The sequence below is a fragment of the Eleutherodactylus coqui genome, chromosome 11, assembly GCF_035609145.1.
Source record: "Eleutherodactylus coqui strain aEleCoq1 chromosome 11, aEleCoq1.hap1, whole genome shotgun sequence".
Classification (NCBI taxonomy): domain Eukaryota; kingdom Metazoa; phylum Chordata; class Amphibia; order Anura; family Eleutherodactylidae; genus Eleutherodactylus; species Eleutherodactylus coqui.
Window position 1 is genome coordinate 134850994 of NC_089847.1, and position 21254 is coordinate 134872247.

The window sequence follows — 21254 nt, forward strand, 5'->3', positions numbered from 1 at the left end:
TTTCCCGCCACAAGTCAGACTGGGCATCAAGAAGCGGCCGCTGTTATTTTCCGCGACACGATTTGTAATCTGCGACAAAAAATCTGCAGTGTTTCCCTTTACGGAATTGAACAGAATTCACTGGATTGGATGTGGAATTGGCGCAGCTTTCATGTCAGACCCGTGCCACTTCTACCGCTGCGCCACAATATAACTGCGCTGTACCTGGACGACGGCCTCCCGCTACTAGAGGAGATGACGGCTCGGTACTCAGATGGCACGAGTCACTCACGTTATTGGCGCTCGGCGCTGTACCGCGGCATCGCCAGGATTATAATGACGGGTTGTGCAGTCTGTTCCTTCCTGCGCTCTGCCATCATCTGCAAGATGTCACCGTGGTGATGACAGGAGATGTAAGGCACGCCGTCCGGGGCGATACTAACAGGGCCGGCTGCTCCGCAGCAGCTCTGCTGCACGACTTGTAGTTCCCCTCACATCTCAATTCTAGAACATTTTTTTGTTGTTGTTCCATTCCTCTGTTATTCCACCTGGAAATTTGACTAAGTTGAGAACGGGGTGTTACCATTTGCCATGTCAAAAGGGCGTGTCCCTACACAGTCAGCTCTGCTTGGGCAATTGGGCAATGTCATCGTGTATAGGGCACACCCCCCAACTAATAAGAATCACCCAGATGTCAGTTTATTCCTACATTTCCAGGAGGAACAACAGAGGGAAAGTACAATGCAGAACTCTAAGAAAAGCTTATCCAGAGTTGTTACACTATGTGGATTAGTAATATTTACTGAAATAGACAAGCCAGGTCCTGTGGGGAGCGCTGACAGTGAAGCGGTAGGCGCCAATCTATAATGCCAGACGCAGCGCCTGTTCGTGTGACGGTCCTCCCACTGACATATATTGCGCTGTAATACTTGTGCGCTCCAGCGTGTTACAGATATGCAGCGTGCAGATATATGTGACCTGGAAGGTCCTGTTCACACAGCAGATAATTGGATGCGGAATTGGCGCTGAATCTGCGCCATAGTAGATACGACAGGATCTCCACATACAGAAAACGAGGTGAAGTGTCTCTTCTTGACGTACGTGTGGAATCAATTGTCCACTGAAAAGCGCTAAATCCGGGTTTGGACCTGCGGCCGTACTATTTTCGTAGCCAGTTGTACGGCCGCAGCTCACCGTAGAAAAATCTGCTGTGGATTCCGCGGTGTGAGCATCCCGTAATACACGCTAAGAAGTCCTCCCATCATCCCGTAATACACGCTTAGAAGTCCTCCCATCATCCCGTAATACATGCTTAGAAGTCCTCCCATCATCCCGTAATACACGCTTAGAAGTCCTCCCATCATCCCGTAATACGCGCTTAGAAGTCCTCCCATCATCCCGTAATACATGCTTAGAAGTCCTCCCATCATCCCGTAATACATGCTTAGAAGTCCTCCCATCATCCCGTAATACACGCTTAGAAGTCCTCCCATCATCCCGTAATACACGCTTAGAAGTCCTCCCATCATCCCGTAATACACGCTTAAAAGTCCTCCCATCATCCCGTAATACGCGCTCAGAAGTCCTCCCATCATCCCGTAATACACGCTTAAAAGTCCTCCCATCATCCCGTAATACGCGCTTAGAAGTCCTCCCATCATCCCGTAATACATGCTTAAAAGTCCTCCCATCATCCCGTAATACGCGCTTAGAAGTCCTCCCAGCATCCCGTAATACACGCTTAAAAGTCCTCCCATCATCCCGTAATACGCGCTTAGAAGTCCTCCCATCATCCCGTAATACATGCTTAGAAGTCCTCCCATCATCCCGTAATACATGCTTAGAAGTCCTCCCATCATCCCGTAATACACGCTTAGAAGTCCTCCCATCATCCCGTAATACACGCTAAGAAGTCCTCCCATCATCCCGTAATACACGCTTAGAAGTCCTCCCATCATCCCGTAATACACGCTTAGAAGTCCTCCCATCATCCCGTAATACACGCTTAGAAGTCCTCCCATCATCCCGTAATACGCGCTTAGAAGTCCTCCCATCATCCCGTAATACACGCTAAGAAGTCCTCCCATCATCCCGTAATACACGCTTAGAAGTCCTCCCATCATCCCGTAATACGCGCTTAGAAGTCCTCCCAGCATCCCGTAATACACGCTTAAAAGTCCTCCCATCATCCCGTAATACACGCTTAGAAGTCCTCCCATCATCCCGTAATACACGCTTAGAAGTCCTCCCATCATCCCGTAATACACGCTTAGAAGTCCTCCCATCATCCCGTAATACACGCTTAGAAGTCCTCCCATCATCCCGTAATACACGCTTAGAAGTCCTCCCATCATCCCGTAATACGCGCTAGGAAGTCCTCCCATCATCCCGTAATCCACACTTAGAAGTCCTCCCATCATCCCGTAATACACGCTTAGAAGTCCTCCCATCATCCCGTAATACACGCTTAGAAGTCCTCCCGTCATCCCGTAATACACGCTTAGAAGTCCTCCCGTCATCCCGCTCTTATTAAAGTTTTTTTTTTACCTATTAAAAAAAATTGTCCCAGGGTAAAAATTGGCATAAAAACATCTAAATAGCCATTACTGACCCTTCTAGTCTGCCTCCGATCCAGCGCTGCTGACCGCTCCCAGCGAAAACAGGAAGTGATGATCTCACATCCATCACTCACATGACTACTGCAGCCAATCAATGTCCTCAGCAGTCACATGTAGACCCGACCTCTGAGGCCAGTGATTGGCTACAATGGTCATGTGAGCAATGAACGGGATGTCATTACTTCCTGCGGGGATCTGGCGCACCGTGGAAGGCTGAGTAATGGCGATTTTGTTTTCCACGCAATGGATGTTGCATTTTTGTGCCGCCTGTCCGTGTTTTACTAAAATAGACAAGTCCGCTCCTCCTGCCTAATTTTAAGCACACACGCTGCCGTTGACTACAATGGGCCATTGAGTGTACTTGGTTCAGTATGTGTGATGTTCATGCACAAAGACGTGGGTGTAATGATCGGTAAGTTCCGCTCCTGTGAACAATCCCATTGGAATCGGTAAGTTCTATTCACGCCGTATCACACGCGCAATATGCTATGCAAGTATGCCTTTGTGCCACTGCCCTGAAACGGATCCTGTCACCACCTGTGAGCACCATAAACTAAGGGCGGCTGCGAGGGATCCAGGGGGGTCATTCTCGTATTTACCTGGCGCCCGTGGAAGTTGGCGCTCGCCTCTGCCGGCTGTTCCTGCACACCCATAGAGAACAATCGGACTTAAGGAGAGGATCACACAGAGGATCTCAGAAGCCATCAAATTCCCCCAGGTGTAGAGCCAACAACGGGGGTCTGGTGTTGAGATGTCACCAGGTGTAGAGCCAACAACGGGGGTCTGGTGAGATGTCAGCAGGTGTAGAGCTGACAATGGGGTCTGGTGGTGGGATGTCACCAGAAACAGAGCTGACAACGGGGTCTGGTGGGGGGATGTCACCAGGTGTAGAGCTGACAACGGGGTCTGGTGGGGGGATGTCACCAGAAACAGAGCTGACAACGGGGTCTGGTGGGGGATGTCACCAGGTGTAGAGCTGACAACGGGTTCTGGTGAGATGTCAGCAGGTGTAGAGCTGACAATGGGGTCTGGTGGTGGGATGTCACCAGAAACAGAGCTGACAACGGGGTCTGGTGGGGGGATGTCACCAGGTGTAGAGCTGACAACGGGGTCTGGTGGGGGGATGTCACCAGAAACAGAGCTGACAACGGGGTCTGGTGGGGGATGTCACCAGGTGTAGAGCTGACAACGGGTTCTGGTGAGATGTCAGCAGGTGTAGAGCTGACAATGGGGTCTGGTGGTGGGATGTCACCAGAAACAGAGCTGACAACGGGGTCTGGTGGGGGGATGTCACCAGGTGTAGAGCTGACAACGGGGTCTGGTGGGGGGATGTCACCAGAAACAGAGCTGACAACGGGGTCTGGTGGGGGATGTCACCAGGTGTAGAGCTGACAACGGGTTCTGGTGAGATGTCAGCAGGTGTAGAGCTGACAACGGGGTCTGGTGGGGGGATGTCACCAGTTGTAGAGCTGACAACGTGGTCTGGTGCTGAGATGTCACCAGCTGTAGAGCTGACAACGGGGTCTGGTGGGGGGATGTCACCAGGTGTAGAGCTGACAACGGGGTCTGGTGGGGGGATGTCACCAGCTGTAGAGCTGACAACGGGGTCTGGTGGGGGATGTCACCAGGTGTAGAGCTGACAACGGGTTCTGGTGGTGGGATGTCAGCAGGTGTAGAGCTGATAACCGGGTATGATGGGGGGATGTCACCGGGTGTAGAGCTGACAACGGAGTTCAGCGGGGGGGCTGTCACCAGGTGTAGAGCCGACAACGGGGTCTGGTGGGCGGATGTCACCAGGTGTAGAGCCGACAACGGGGTCTGGTGGGGGGATGTCACCAGGTGTAGAGCCGACAACGGGGTCCGGTGGGGTCTGAAGCTCCTCCAGGAATGGCAGATCCTTCCACATATATATATGGTGTTTGGTGGAAAGCGGTCACGGAGTTACAGCAGTCATTGAGGCCGCCAATACCGTATAGATAAATGGGAATAGCATTGACTCCCCCCCCCCCCCCTTGTATGTGCGGCCCAGACGTCTGTCAGCATGCTGTAGATCAACCCTCGGTCCGGCGGCTCCTCTGAAGACCCCCAGACTCGGCTGATGTAGAGGGAATTCCACATATCCATAAGCTTTGTAAATGACTGAGAGTTGGATGAACAGCGGAGCGTTGTCAGATCTCTGCGGACGGGCTCATTGGCCCCCAGTGCGGCTCCCGGCACCGAGTGCGCCAGACACGAGCTGGGAGAGATGTGTATGATGTGGTGGGTGACGAGCCCCGGGGGGCTTCTTCCAGTCTTGTCTGATTTCTCTGTCGTCTGCACATTTTTGACATGTTTTGCCATCACTGCCTTGTGGATTAACTTAAAAATATCATATGTTAGTAAAAATTGTTCTATAGACATTGTATCCGGAGTATGGGAGCGGAGGGGGGGGGGGGGGGGTAGATGGCCGTATGGTAGATGGCGGGGTCTTACCAGTGCAGCATCATATACTAGCAGTACCCGTATCCCTGTAGGATCTGTGCAGACAAGATATATTGTCATCCAGCAGATGAAAGCACGGATGTCAAGACAGAACTGCTCGATAAAGGGGTTGTCGTGTTATGCTGCAGGAAGCAGACAGCTCCGTACATTGTACAGTGGCCCAAGCTGGTACTGCAGGCTGCGGGAGTCATATGTCATGTTTTTTTCCTGCATGCATGTTATATAGACTACGGCACAGGTTCTCATTGAATATAATACAACGCGGATTTGCTGCAAAGTCAGCGCGGCTTCCATGTCCGGTTTTTGTCACTATCACAAAAAATTTCCCAACAGCTAGGCCTGGCATAAAATACAAAATAGACTGTACTTACCAGTATTTAGTCCCCCAGCACACAGCTGATCGGCTCCTGTGGCCCCAGCTCCCAGTGGAAGTCAGGTGACCACTGCAGCGTCAGCATCCTGAACTCCTGGCATCATGGTACCCAGGAGATCAGATGATGAATCTGTGGCCTGTGATTGGCTGTAACGGTCACCTGACTTCCAACAGATGTACTCACTGGGATCTGCCAAGGGGGCTGAAGACAGAGGAGTGTAGTCTATTTATTTATTTTTTTACACTACCGCCCCAACTGTTGGGAATTTTTTGTGGTAGTGATAAAACCCCCTTTAATATCCACATGAGAGATGGTACTCTGCAGCGCCACCTATTGGAAAGGCGGCTTCCCTGTAGGTCAATGGCCCCTCCTGCAAACAGGCCAGAAGAGGACACAGACAGCTGTTTTGGGAGTTTTGCCCCTCACCAGCATACAGGAGGTTTCTGGTTGGGTGAGGGGCCTGTGATGCGGGTCAGAAGGGGTGTGGTTCTCGTGAAGACCACCAAGTAGGCTTGAGGAGAGTTATAAGCTATGCAATGCTCCCTGGGAAATTTGTTATGCAAATAGTAAATGGTACAATGTGTGTGCAGCGCCACCTACTGGACGGCAGCTCCCTGGGGTTGGGACATCGACACAAAAATATCGATAGTTTGTTCAGCGATAGTCGATACTATCGATTATTGTAAAATATCGGTGGAAAACTATCGATATTTTGAATTCTGTATAAAAATGAAGCAGGTCGAGGGTTAATAAAGGAACAATCCACAAACAATGTGCGGGAAATGAGTGATCACAAACAGCGAATACCAATAAGGGCGACCAGGAAACGTACGAGCGCCACCGCAAGGAATCCGCATCAGAAGTCCACAAAGACGATCAGTAGAAGTAATAAGGTCCGCGGCAGCATGAGTGGGGGAGGGGCGGGGGAGAACGTGTACCCCTCTACCGTACAAAAGCTGCAACGTCTCCATCCTTGTCCAGCAGATCTTGTACAACGGAGGAACAAAAACATTCTGGTTTTCTTTTAAAACTTTACACTGTTGAATTTCTTATTAACTTCTAATATTAATAACAAGAAAATAGATTAAAGTTACAGATGAAACATATAATAAAATGAGGTCTATGAGAAGACGTTTTTTTATCATCGGCCCCAATAATCGTTATCCTGCCAGCTACAAGGAGGCCAGAAGCTGCCGCTGGCCCTGACGGATGTGAGCGTGATCGCTGTGTGGTTGTGGGGCTGCCTGCCCTGCATTATTTCAAATTGCTGCTGAGGGACCAACGGTCTCCATGGCAACCTATAAACAATGCAGGGCTGGTAACACGGACGCGGTGCCCCGAATGCAATTATAATTGCGTTAGATGGGCCTCCTATCTTTTCTATGGGCACTGCGTTCCCGTTAGACGCTGAACGTACGACATGTCCGTCTCCTTTTCTGGATGCGACCTTCGTGCGTTCAGCGCAGCCCTCCATCTTTCATTTAGACAGCATTGCCCACAGCCATCGTGTAGGACGCCAGCGTGCAGAGCCTCGTCTAACGCCATGAACAAATGCATGTGGAGGAGGGGCCGAAGACCCCACTATTCTGAGAGTTGTTCTGTCTGGAGCAAACCTGATTGGTGATAAAGAGTCACCTGACACTTTACAGAAGTTTCTAGAACTTGTTTATAAGTTCATTAGTGCCGCGAGCAAAACGACATCCTGTACAACACAAAGGAAACGGCGGAATGTAAAGAAAGAAAATATGGTTACCGGACCGCAAGACTAATCGGTATTCTATCGCCTTAAACTATCGATGTTACCGATATATCGGACAGAACAATATAGGTGAAAAGTATCGCCAACGCATTAGCGATGTATCGGTTTTCGATGTCCCAACCTTACAGCTCGCTGACATCCCGCAGCAGCGGTCTACAGATGGATGGAGAAGACTCTGTTGTGGCTTATATCTTTACTCATGTTACACGGCCTGCCAGCAGGTGGCGCTATGGAGGCATTATACCATCAGTCAGGCATATGACATTTCCTGGGGAGTATTGCGCGGCCTGTAGGTCTCCACAAGGAGAAGCAGTTTTCCTGCTGACCGTCATACACTACAGACGTATCTCCCTATACAGAGGGTCTCCAACTGCAGCTGTTGCAAAACTATGCTGAGAGATGTAGTTCGCCACAAGTTGAAGACCATTGCTGTAGACTGAGGGGCCGATTCTTCAGGGGGGCATTGTTGTATTGCAAAGCAAATTGGGTCGATATTGGTGAGGGCCGGAGGGCAAGTGGGGAGGACGCTAGCTGGGTGGTTCTATATGGTGACTCACAAGTCCCTGTGGTTCTGCAGGGGGTGGACAAAAATATGGAAACGCCATACAAAATGCATGCCTTAAGTGACATGGGATTACAAATCATATTTCATTAAGACATGTAGAGACCGATTTTAAGTGAACCTCAGCCCGAGCAGCAGGGTTCCATTGGTCGGGGGTTTGAGCCAATCAGCTGCTGTTACCAGCCAGCTCCCAAAACCACCCAGAGCATGGCAAGAGGTGAAGCAACACAAACTTGGCAGGAAAGCTCTTAGCCAAGCGGGGGTTAAAAGGGGTGTTTCCCTATTTCATGGGAATGAAACCATTAAAAATCAATTGGTTTTATAATTCTGTGTTTACACTCACTCGCGCATCACACAAAAGTTGCGCAGTTTTTCTCTCCAGTGTGAAGGCCCCGAGGGGTACGGTCACACGCCGTGGAAAATCCGCACCAAAATCAGTAGACGTTCAGTGTCAAAATCCGGACCCGCTGGCGTATCGGTATGTGATGGGGATACCATTTTCCGTTACACGTGAACCGGGCGCAGCGGAATCCATTGTTGTGAACTCACCCTAGAGGTATCTTCACACTGCAGAACGCAAAACGGTTTTGCTACACCGCATATGTCAGCAACAATCCGCACGCGGATTTATCTCTGTCCATGCGCAAAATCTGCGTGCGGAATGGACACCACAAGTAACGTCGCTTCACGCGGATCCGCACGGAAATGCCGCACGTAGTCTTTGCCCGTTGACCGGACTAAATCCACATGTGACTCTGCAGAAAAATGCAGGGCAGACGTTGGCAGGTTTGTTTCAGTCTTTTGCTGCGGTTTTTTTCGAGACGGATTTTGTGTAGAATCGTCTTTTGCGCAGTCAAAGTACCCTGAAGCTATAAGGCAAGATCTGCGGCCGGCGTGCCGCTCATCTTCTTGGACGTCCGTGTGGATTTAAAATCTGCGTGATGCTAAAGACTTGTTACTTCTTGACGCTGAACAGACATGGAGTTTTCCGTGTGAATGAGGCCCGTCCGCGTGCGGATCCGTGGTTCGCACTGGATTTGCAGCAGGAATCCACGCTCAAACGCACCGATGTCTTCCGTGGTTCCCGCTGCGCGGTCCACAGAAACCGCGTGTCTCCCTGACGCCTTTCTGCTGTAACGTCGCTCCTCTCGGGGTATTTTTAGGTTTTTGCGCCATTCATCGCCACGGCGTGGCGATTATGTCCGCATATTGACTTTCTGACTCCATTTTCCGTTTTCTGACTAATCTCTTCTGAGTACGAAGTCGTCATGGAAATACGAGTAATGAGTTTGTGGAAATGTTTGTGATTTACAGGAAATCTACATCATGTACCTGGAACAAGCGCCCTGCGGACGCCGGCCGTCCCGTAATTATCTCCTTACTAAAGCCTGGCTGTTCTATAGAGTCATCATGTGACCATCCTAATGAGACATGGCCGGTATAAGGGAGGCGCCGGCGGGGTCTCGGAGCCCCATCCATGTTGGATGCTTGCAAGGCTCACGGACGGCGGTGTGTCGCACATCGAAGTATGCGGTCGTTGAAGGTACCGCAGCACAACCTGCTGTTTCTGTACTTGCAGCGTTGGAGAATTAGAACATCCTGCAGTTCGCTCTGGAATTGAGGAATTGTATGCGGAAAGTTTTTCCAGATCTCCATGGAAACCGGCGACCGGTCTCGCACCTCAACCTTCACGTTTCTTCCCAGCTAATTGCTCCCTGCATGAGCTCACATTGCATCATAGCGGCACGAGGCGCAAATCCTCATTAACATCACACAAGTCCCAGCCAAGACTTCCTAAGATCTGCCACACGCAGGCCTAACCGGCTATGGGGACGGGAGGAACGACATGCCGACACCTGGGGGGGGGGGGGGGGGGGGCAGAGAACTACACTCCGACACCGGGGGGACGGGAGAACGACACGCCGACACCGGGGGGACGGGAGGAGAACGACACGCCGACACCGGGGGGGGGGACGGGAGGAACGACACACCGATACCTGGGGGGGGGGGGGGAGAACGACACGCCGACACCTGGGGGGGACGGGGAGAACGACACGCCGACACCTGGGGGGGACGGAGAGAACGACACGCCGACACCTGGGGGGGACGGGGAGAACGACACGCCGACACCTGGGGGGGACGGGGAGAACGACATGCCGACACCTGGGGGGGACAGAGAACTACACTCTGACACCGGGGGGACGGGGAGAACGACACGCCGATACCTGGGGGGGGGGGGGACGGGAGAACGACATGCCGACACCTGGGGGGGACAGAGAACTACACTCCGACACCGGGGAGGACGGTAGAACGACACGCCGATACCGGGGGGGGGGGGGGTGGGGGGACGGGGAGAGAACGACACGCCGACACCTGGGGGGGGGGGGGACGGGAGAATGACACGCCGACACCTGGGGGGGATGGGGAGAACGACACGCCGACACCTGGGGGGGACAGGAGAACGACACACCGACACCTGGGGGGGAAGGGAGAACAACATGCCGACACCTGGGGGGGGGGGGGGGGGGGACGGGACAACGACATGTCGACACCTGGGGGGAACAGAGAACGACACGCCGACACCTAGGAGAGGGGGGGCGGAGGATAAGGACACATTGACGCCTGGGGTGGACGGAAGGATGACATGTTGACACCCGGGGGCATTGAAAGGATGACATGTCGACACCTGGGGGGGGGGGGGGGGGGGACGGAAGAGCAACATGCCGATATCTGGGGGGACGGAAGAATGACACGCCGACACCTGGGGGGGGGGGGGGGTTGATGGGATAAGGATATGCTGACACCTGGGGGGGGGGAGGGGGAGAACCGCATGCAGACATCTGGATGGGATGACATGTCGACAACTGTGTATGTGTGTGGGGGGGGGGTGTGGCAAGGAGAACGACACGCCAACACCTGAGGGGACGGGGAGAATGACATGCGGACACCTGGGAGGCGCAGGAAGAACCACATGCCAACATCTGGGGGGGGGGGGGGGGTTGATGGGATAAGGATATGCTGACACCTGGGGGGGGGGGGGAACCGCATGCAGACATCTGGATGGGATGACATGTCGACAACTGTGTGTGTGTTTGTGGGGGGGGGGTGGTGCAAGGAGAACGACACGCCAACACCTGAGGGGGACGGGGAGAATGACATGCGGACACCTGGGAGGCGCAGGAGAACCACATGCCAACATCTGGGCGGGGATGACATGTGGACACATGAGGGGGACAGGAGAACGACATGCGGATACCTGAAGGGATGAAAGGATGACATGCCGACACCTGGGGGGGGACGGAAGTAACGACATGCCAACACCTGGGGGGGGGGGGGGGGGAGAACGACAAGCCGACACCTAGGAGGGGGGGGGGGGGGGAAGGTGACAGAATAAGGACATGTCGAGACCTGGGGGGGGATGAAGGATGACATGTAGACACCTGGGGGTTGACGGAAGGATGACATGTCGACACCTGGGGGGGACGGAGGAATGACACGCTGACACCTGGGAGAGAGGGGGGGGGGGTCGATGGGATATGGACACGCTGACACCTGGGGGGAGGGTGGAGAATGACATGTTGACAACTGGGGGGGGGGGGGGGGGGGGGGAGGTGGGAGATGACATGTTGACAACTGGGGGGGGGGGGAGGTGGAGAATGACATGTTGACACCTGTGGGGAAGTAAGAACGGCACGCTGACACCCTGGGGGATGGGGGGGGGGGGCAGGAGAATGACAAGCCGATACCTGGGGAGGGGGGGGGGGGATAAGGACACGCCGACACCTTCGGGGGACGGGAAGACGACACACCAACACCTTAGGGGGGATGGGAGAACCACACCGACACCTGGGGGGGAGGGGCGGGAGAATGACATGCTGACACTTGGGGCGCAGGAGAACGACACACTGACGCTGGGGGAGGGAAAGGTGGGGGGGAGGGAAAGGTGGGGGGGGGAATGGGGGGGGGGGCGGCGCCAGAGAACGACATGTCGACGCTGGGGGGGGGGGGGGGGGGCAGGGGAAGGACACACTGACGCGCGGAGAGAGAGGAAAAGGACACGTTGATGCTTGGACGTGGGGCGATACAGGATGACTGTTCCAGGTGGCGCACGGATAGCGGCTTGTTCACACTGACGCTTTGGGTTTCGTTTTTCCCACGCCCAAGTGAAGCCGCCATGTGCGGAGGAACCGACTAGTGGCGGAGGCTGCGGATTGAACCGTAAATGGAATTGTGAAGAGGCCGTTGGACGGGTCGCAGCTGCGTTCTTTCTATTCTTTTTTTTTACTGATCCGTTTTTCCTCTTTTCAAAATGTTACGGTCTGGCGAACGCGAACTGAACGCGGCTCTGATGGATTTTGTTAGTTCGCTTTCCAGCCGTTTCCTACGTGTTAGAATCTATTTTAACGGATACATTTTCCCTCTTTTATAACTTCACTCGTCTGATTTAACGGATTAAGCAGAAGCCCGAACGGAATACGCCCCCCCCCCCCCCACTGAGTACAACGGGGGCAAACGAGTTCCTTCCATCTGATTTGTTTTTACCAAAAAGAAAAAAAACGACACCAGCCGTATTCTGCGGAATGAGCGATGCTTTTTGCGCGCATCAATGTATGGTTTTGCTGCTTTTTCCGCACGCAGGGGTTGTTGCACGCAGCCATTAAAATGACGAATTAGTCTAATTAGTGCCAGATGTGTTCGTTTTCCTGCGTAATTTAAGTAGTGTTCAGGCATCTCCCAGCACATTACGCACGTATTTGCACATCGCCATTGACTTCTATAAGGTCTTTTGGTGCGCAAATGTGCAGGACAATAGAGCATGCCGCATTATTGGTTGCCCAGCGTAAATGCATGTGGCCGGCCCATTGAAGTCAACGTGTGCACAAACACGCCTGTGTGAAGCGGGCCAGTGACCCTGCGTACCTGTGGTCCCTGGGTTACGTGTGACCGCGGCGGGTCGCCGTCTGTCATGCGCACTACAGATTCTCCCCCAATATTTGTATCTCTCGTTCCATCACTAAGCGATGACTCGGATACCTGCAGTCCATACGCAACTCTAATTGTGTATGGGCTGCGGCTCGGATGGCCTCCATTGACTTGGGCTGCGGCTCGGATGGCCTCCATTGACTTGGGCTGCGGCTCGGATGGCCTCCATTGACTTGGGCTGCGGCTCGGATGGCCTCCATTGACTTGGGCTGCGGCTCGGATGGCCTCCATTGACTTGGGCTGCGGCTCGGATGGCCTCCATTGACTTGGGCTGCGGCTCGGATGGCCTCCATTGACTTGGGCTGCGGCTCGGATGGCCTCCGTTGACTTGGGCTGCGGCTCGGATGGCCTCCATTGACTTGGGCTGCGGCTCGGATGGCCTCCATTGACCTCAATGGAGGCCGTATGCATGGAGTCCGCAGCAAAATAGAGCCTGCTGTAAATTTATCCTCTGCATGTAGAATACGCAATTCGTATCCGCGAGTGTGAGCAAGAAAACCGGAGTAGATGCCATTCACTGCGTGCCATCTGCTGCAGATGCTGATTGCAGATTCCACAAAAGGAATGCGGTCGTGTGAAGCCGGCGGTGGGTGTGAGTGGATCCCCTTCTGAACCGCCCCGACGCCCCCAGTAGTCACGATGCTCTTACGTTTTGGGTCAGTGAAGAACAGTCACTACCAAACCCTTCTGTCCCGCCGCCTGATGAAATGCGTTACATGCTGGTCTGCGTGGTGTTTGCATACAGCTACGTCCATGGCACCTCTCACCTGATGGGTTGTGCCCACATTCCAGCAGGTTTCCGTCCTTGCTCCACACCTTGGCAGCAGTGCCAGGCTGGCAGCTCCTACGTCTCTTCTTGGCTCCGGGTCCCCTTTTTTTTCTCCTTCCTTACCCATAAAACTTTTTTCAGCCGTTGGTCGGTTTATTGTAAGCCGCCCGGAATGCGGATCAGCAATATGGCGTCTTCTGTATTGTATCTGTATTGGCGTTCATTGCTCTTAGCGCTGCGGAATACTTTGGCGCTATACGAATAGCGATTATCTTCTTCTGGGTTATTATGGATCCGTTTTTTGCCCAACAGAAATGAATCCCAATGCAAGTAAACGCCGCTGAAGCGCAGACGGCCCGCAGCTCCTCGCCGGCGCGTCCGTGGTTTAATCACTTTCCATATATTGTGTTGATTCTTCATGCTGTGATACACCCCTCCCCCCCCCCCCCCCCCCCCCGTCAATAGATTGATAGATGTTCATGCGCCGCGTCTTACAGTCCGCAAAACACGGGACAGATACAGATTACTAATGCCCGTCTGATGGCGGCCGTACGCCATTAGGGCTCATTCACACACCTGGATTTCCGTTCCATAATACGCATGTGGGTAGAGCAACAGATTCCAGACCCTGCCAGCAGGTAGCGCTGTTCTCGGACCCCTAAATCCTCATTACTATGTTGCTTTAACCCTTTCCTCTCCACAGCGCTCAGCTGAAGGCCCTCGGAGACGGAGCGATCATCCTTCAAAAAAGTGTTCAAACGAATGATAATTGTTCGCTTTTCGTTCATTCTCTGCAGCGCCGGCGCATTACGCTATCGTTCAGGGGAATCGGCGCTCGACGGCGAATGTGGAAGACTGAGTGATTCTCGTGTGAACGAGCCAACGATTTATAAACGGACGGTGCGACAGCGACGAGCCGCCGGTGAGGTCACCCGCCGACATGAATCATTTAGTGTAAAAGGACCCTCTCATATTGGCGAGTGCGAGATCTGGGCGTGAAACGTGCGATGTTCTCACGGATACGTTTGTGTTACAACCTCCTGGCAGCACTTTACGGAGGGTTTCCCATTGTTTTACATCACATCCACGCCGCGCCAGCCCCGTCGAATACAATGGGCCGTGCGTTCCGAGGGACGGCCCAAAGATAGGACGCGCCGCGATCCGGGAGAACCAATCGCTCCTCCGTATGACGACAGCCAAAAGAATGGGGTTCATCTTCAGGTGACATTCGTGCATCGTGGGGCTTCTTCACACGGACGCATCTGCGTGCGAACAAGTAACATGCGCCATAGACAGAGGATCGAGCACGCTGATGGCGGTGGGAATAGAACATGCTTTTAGGTCCCCATAGAAGTCTACGTGGCGCGCACGACTCGGCGTGCCAGGAGATGCACAAATCTGCAGGGAAAAGAACTCATTAGGCTAAATAGCCATTTAAATCGGGGCGATCGTCTGCCGCGCGAAAATGAGCGTACGGGCGAGCGCAAAAAGGGGCAGTAAAACACGGCAATCCAAGCCCAGAAAAGCCTCAGGTAGCGCAAATCTAGCGCGCCGCATCCAGCGCTATAGCCGGGAGCGGTGACGTCATCGGCCGGTCGTAACGAGCATCGGCTGCCGGGACGAGCGATCACGATGACATCGCCGGTGGCCCGTGTGACAGCGGCTGTGTGTGAGCCGCCCCTCCTCCTGCAGAGGGAGCTCGTCCACCAACCAGCGGCCGCCTCCTCCTCCGGCTGTCAGAGTGCGGGCTGCACCCACCGCTCACACTACAGGTTGCTGCGGCTGCGGCAGGAGCCCCGCCGACGTCTGCCGGGAGATCAGCCTCATGCCGCAGCGCCGGGAGACCCCCGAGTAGCCGCCGAGACCCCCGGGGAGAGTTCATGTCTGGCCGGAGATCTCCGCTGCGGACGTGACTGTTTTCTTCTAGGACGAGGTGGTCCACAGAGACGAAGCAGAAGGAGTCCAGAAGGGGGAGAAGATGCCATCCATCCTGGTGGCTTCCAAGATGAAATCAGGGCTGCCCAAACCGGTGCACAGCGCCGCGCCAATCCTGCACGTCCCGGCCAGGACCATCCCGCAGCCGTGCTACCTGAAGCTGGGGACCAAGATCGAGGTGTCCAAGCCATCCTACACCTCCAGCCAGATCCCACTCAAGCCGCAGTTCACGTACGAGTCTACGGGGGACGCCCTCGCCATCAAGAAGACCGACTCTTCGGAAAACGTATTCGACACGCAGGTCAGAGAACGATCATTTTACGCATTTGTTGGCCGTCGCGTCTCACTTACGGTACGACTCTGTTCACATCCGCGTCCGTTCCGCGCCTCCGGCTTGCATGCGCAACTTTTTCTGTCCGGTAAAAATACGTGACGGCTGCCGGACGTGAATGGATCCCATTGTGGTCGCTGCGGTCCGCTCCGCTGTCAGACGCATCCGTTTATCCATAACAGCAGGCGATCGTCTAGAGCAGACCCTATAGAACATGTATGCTGCCCCCCAAAGAGGCTGCGTGATTAGGGGGGTTACCTGCTCATCCGTATGATTTAGGGTGAGGAGATCACGAGAACTCTGTGCGTTCGTACGACGCGCCAAACTCGTGCGATGTGTTAACCCATTGTTTCCAATGGGCTCATCTTCCCGCACAGATTTCCTCTTGCAACAATGTTGCGAGGCAGCAGAGCTGTAGCAGGTTCCATTTTTTTTTCCAGCCTGATCACTGATAACTCGCCTGTTGTTTGCTATGGGCGAATGAAAAATCGCATTGCAATCGCATGAAAGTCGCACGTACACGAGAGCGTCACGCAATATTACATTTTTCCCTACTGAACCAGGATGCGATTTTCACGCACGTGACGCGACCGCTCTGTTTCGAACCATCGATCGAAGAGAAAAATTGCTCATGTGCGTAAACACCTTGAAAGTAATGCGTTCTTATCACGCGCAATATCTGATCATATCGCAGCCGGCGAGATATCACACACGAGGGTTGCTGATGCGACTGCACCCTGAGCTGCAGAATGCTCCCCTCCTCCCCCTACATGTCTACGTGCGAGGTATCCGGATCACCAGTGTGGAGTTGGATTGATGTGGATGGCTGTCATAAAGGGTTAAGCATGTAGCATTATATGTGTATAGCATTCCTGTAGAGCGGCGGAGGCCCCCGCTGCATCGTTAATGCATCCCAGTCCGCTCTGTCTGATGACTGGAAGTGGCGGATTCAGACAGGTGTCGTCTTGGACGGCAAGTCAGACGGCAAAGATGTGACTTTAATACTAAGATGGGGAGCGTAATGCAGTGCGGAGGAGCATTGGGGGTGTTGGGGGGCCCGGCAGTGTGATGCAGTGCTGCAGCAGGCATTGTGTATGTGAGAAGAGCCGCGCAGCATATTTCATCTCTACACGGGAAACGTGTTACTCTAGAAAATTGGGCTGGTAACACGGAGGCGCCGGGTGCAGAGAAGTGTGAAGATGGATTTTGGCAGTCAGAGAATGGCTTCCCGTCACTGCAGTAGGATGAATCACTATGTCCGCCCTCGTGGGGTGACGCTAGCCACAAGGTTTGGGGACAAGCGGTGAGATAAGTGTCAGCTGGGTTTTGGATATGGGGGGGCACAGGCTGGCACGGGCGGCATTACCTGCAGTCTCTCATGCCCAGCAGATGGCAAGGAGCGGTTATATTTAGTCTTTCTATACAAGTCATTTTTTCCTACAAACACACTGGAAAATTCGTTTTGAGGCCAGTTCTCCCAGCAGCGGAGTGAGAGGGCGGTCATGGCGGGGTGAGACGTGGGGGCACCTGTTGCGGGGAGGAAGGACAGAGAGCATAGAAGAGCCCAGAGTCGGATGACTAATGACGGGGGGTCACCCAGCTTTCCCCAGTTCCTGAATGGCGGAGCTACTTAGTAGAGCAGCAGTCCAGCTCTGATATCGCTGCACAGGGGCTTATTCACACAACCGTATTAACACGCGCAAAACGCGGGGAATAGAAACCATTGAGTTCATTCACAAGTGCAGATTTGCATGCGCAATTCCATCACACCAAAAAATGCGCAATGTTTTTTTTTTTTTTACTGCGTATTTGCATGGGGAAAGAACCTAACCTAATTGGCCGCTCCAATGGTGGAGGGCGTTGTTGCGTATGTTTCCGCATGTGAAAATGCATTTGTGTGCGCAAGCATGCAACACCTAATGTGCAAAAACACCGCGCAAATGTTCATAGCGCTTGTCTGAATCTGTCTTTATCACGAAGATAGAAGCCGCTGTTTGCAGCAGGTGTGTTTACACGGGCGACCTCTCTCTTGTGGCGACGCAGATAAATCGCAGCGTTTCCTATTCTTTTCGGCGATGTCGCCCGTACTTTTTTAATGAGAGTAAAGATAAGGTGGCGGCGCTCCGGATACGAGATTTCTGATGTCATTTAAAAATTTTCATATCTAACCGGTTAAGATATCGCGCGTGAAAAGGGCCAATTGACTTTTTTTTTGCTAAACCGCTGTGCTTTTGCGCTCATTTCTGCGTCTCGCGCTGGCAGGCCAGTGCACATGTGTGCAGACCGCACCCCACCGGGATTTTAAAGGCTATTTAGCCTAAAGAGTTCCAGATGTGTCTATTTTTCACAGAATTGCGCAGCATATTGCGTATTTGCGCACATATTAATAGCACTTTTGCGCTCCTGCCATAGACTTCTATGGGGCCTTTGGTGCGCAAATACACAGGAAAATTTAGTGGGACCTATTGTTTTTCTGCGAGCGTGAAATTCACGCACAAAATCCGGAGATCAGAACAAAGCCATTGAAATCAATACGTCCCGATCTCTGCGTATCGCGGGGCCAAATACATTAGTGTGAAGCTGCCCGAAGGATTCATTCACACGGCGAGAGCGAATCGCGCCTAACATTCTTGGGTGCGACTAGGTGTACCCCGCACATCGCGCAGTACACGGCCGGGAGATCGCACATCCGCATGTTCTGTTGTGAGAGTCGCACGAAAATAGACAAATCGCGCCTATAAATAGGCCCCCTCTGCTTCCGTGAGGCTCGCAGCGCACAGAACTCGCACGGGGAAATGCCACCTACTAGGCGGATTGTGGGTGAGTGCGGCGTAAGATGTCATGGTGGCCGGCGGGGTCGTCACCCGGCTTTCACAGGAAGAGGTACAGCCAGAGACTAACCCCATTTTTGTGTTGGCGGTGCGACTCTCCCTGCAGCGCGGTACGTGAGCAGCACTCCCATCTGGAGAACACGCTGACGCTCTACTCCTCACTGCGCTGCCGACATCCTGAACATCTGCACCGACAGACCACAGCCGTCCCACAGGTGCAGCCTCCCGCTGACTTACCTGTATACTCTGCACTGTACACATTATATACTGCCCCTAATACTCTGCACTGTACACATTACATACCGCCCCTAATACTCTGCACTGTACACACTATATACTGCGCCTAATACTCTGCGCTGTACACATTATATACTGCCCCTAATACTCTGCGCTGTACACATTATATACTGCCCCTAATACTCTGCACTGTACACATTATATACTGCCCCTAATACTCTGCGCTGTACACATTACATACTGCCCCTAATACTCTGCACTGTACACATTACATACCGCCCCTAATACTCTGCACTGTACACACTATATACTGCCCCTAATACTCTGCACTGTACACATTACATACCGCCCCTAATACTCTGCACTGTACACACTATATACTGCCCCTAATACTCTGCACTGTACACATTACATACTGCCCCTAATACTCTGCACTGTACACATTACATACTGCCCCTAATACTCAGCGCTGTACACATTACATACTGCCCCCAATACTCTGCACTGTACACATTACATACTGCCCCTAATACTCTGCGCTGTACACATTACATACTGCACCTAATACTCTGCGCTGTACACATTACATACTGCCCCTAATACTCTGCACTGTACACATTACATACTGCCCCTAATACCACACTATACACATTACATACTGCCCTAATACTCTGCACTGTACACATTATATACTGCCCCTAATACTCTGCACTGTACACATTACATACTGCCCCTAATACTCTGCGCTGTACACATTACATACTGCCCCAATACTCTGCACTGTACACATTACATACTGCCCCTAATACTCTGCACTGTACACATTATATACTGCCCCTAATACTCTGCACTGTACACATTACATACTGCCCCTAATACTCTGCACTGTACACATTACATACTGCCCTAATACTCTGCACTGTACACATTATATACTGCCCCTAATACTCTGCACTGTACACATTATATACTGCCCCTAATACTCTGCACTGTACACATTACATACTGCCCCTAATACTCTGCACTGTACACATTACATACTGCCCCTAATACTCTGCGCTGTACACATTACATACTGCCCCTAATACTCTGCACTGTACACATTATATACTGCCCCTAATACTCAGCGCTGTACACATTACATACTGCCCCTAATACTCTGCACTGTACACATTACATACTGCCCCTAATACTCTGCACTGTACACATTATATACTGCCCCTAATACTCTGCACTGTACACATTATATACTGCCCCTAATACTCTGCACTGTACACATTACATACCGCCCCTAATACTCTGCACTGTACACATTATATACTGCCCCTAATACTCAGCGCTGTACACATTACATACTGCCCCTAATACTCTGCACTGTACACATTATATACTGCCCCTAATACTCTGCACTGTACACATTACATACTGCCCCTAATACTCTGCACTGTACACATTACATACTGCCCCTAATACTCTGCACTGTGCACATTGCATACTGCCCCTAATACTCTGCACTGTACACATTACATACTGCCCCTAATACTCTGCGCTGTACACATTACATACTGCCCCTAATACTCTGCGCTGTACACATTACATACTGCTCCTAATACCCTGCACTGTACACATTATATACTGCCCCTAATACCCTGCACTGTACACATTACATACTGCCCCTAATACTCTGCGCTATACACATTACATACTGCCCCTAATACTCTGCACTGTACACATTACATACTGCCCCTAATACTCTGCACTGTACACATTATATACTGCCCCTAGTACTCTGCACTGTACACATTACATACTGCCCCTAATACTCTGCACTGTACACATTATATACTGCCCCTAATACTCTGCACTGTACACATTATATACTGCCCCTAATACTCTGCACTGTACACATTACATACTGCCCCTAATACTCTGCACTGTACACATTACATACTGCCCCTAATACTCTGCACTGTACACATTACATACTGCCCCTAATACTCTGCGCTGTACACATTACATACTGCCCCTAATACACTGTACTGTACACATTACATACTGCCCCTAATACTCTGCACTGTACACATTACATACTGCCCCTAATACTCTGCACTGTACACATTATATACTGCCCCTAATACTCTGCACTGTACACATTACATACTGCTCCTAATACTCTGCACTGTACACATTACATACTGCCCCTAATACTCTGCACTGTACATATTACATACTGCCCCTAATACTCTGCGCTGTACACATTATATACTGCCCCTAATACTCTGCACTGTACACATTACATACTGCTCCTAATACTCTGCACTGTACACATTACATACTGCCCCTAATACTCTGCACTGTACACATTACATACTGCCCTAATACTCTGTACTGTACA

General features: G+C 52.3%; 1 protein-coding gene across 8 annotated transcripts in view; it reads left to right on the top strand.

The window, feature by feature from the left end:
- The window catches only part of NAV2 (neuron navigator 2), a 352103-nt gene that overhangs the window by 142575 nt on the left and 188274 nt on the right, over nt 1–21254 (top strand). For 3 of the 8 annotated variants that reach the window (XM_066583577.1, XM_066583578.1, XM_066583579.1), the window contains exon 1: nt 15311–15761. The exons of 2 other annotated variants lie outside the window; for them this stretch is intronic. In XM_066583577.1, coding sequence (XP_066439674.1) covers nt 15504–15761 — 258 coding nt within the window. In that variant the 5' untranslated portion in view covers nt 15311–15503. Of the gene's footprint in view, nt 1–15310; nt 15762–21254 lie in introns of those variants that run through there. 3 more of the 8 variants (XM_066583582.1, XM_066583585.1, XM_066583583.1) reach the window with 1 other exon arrangement.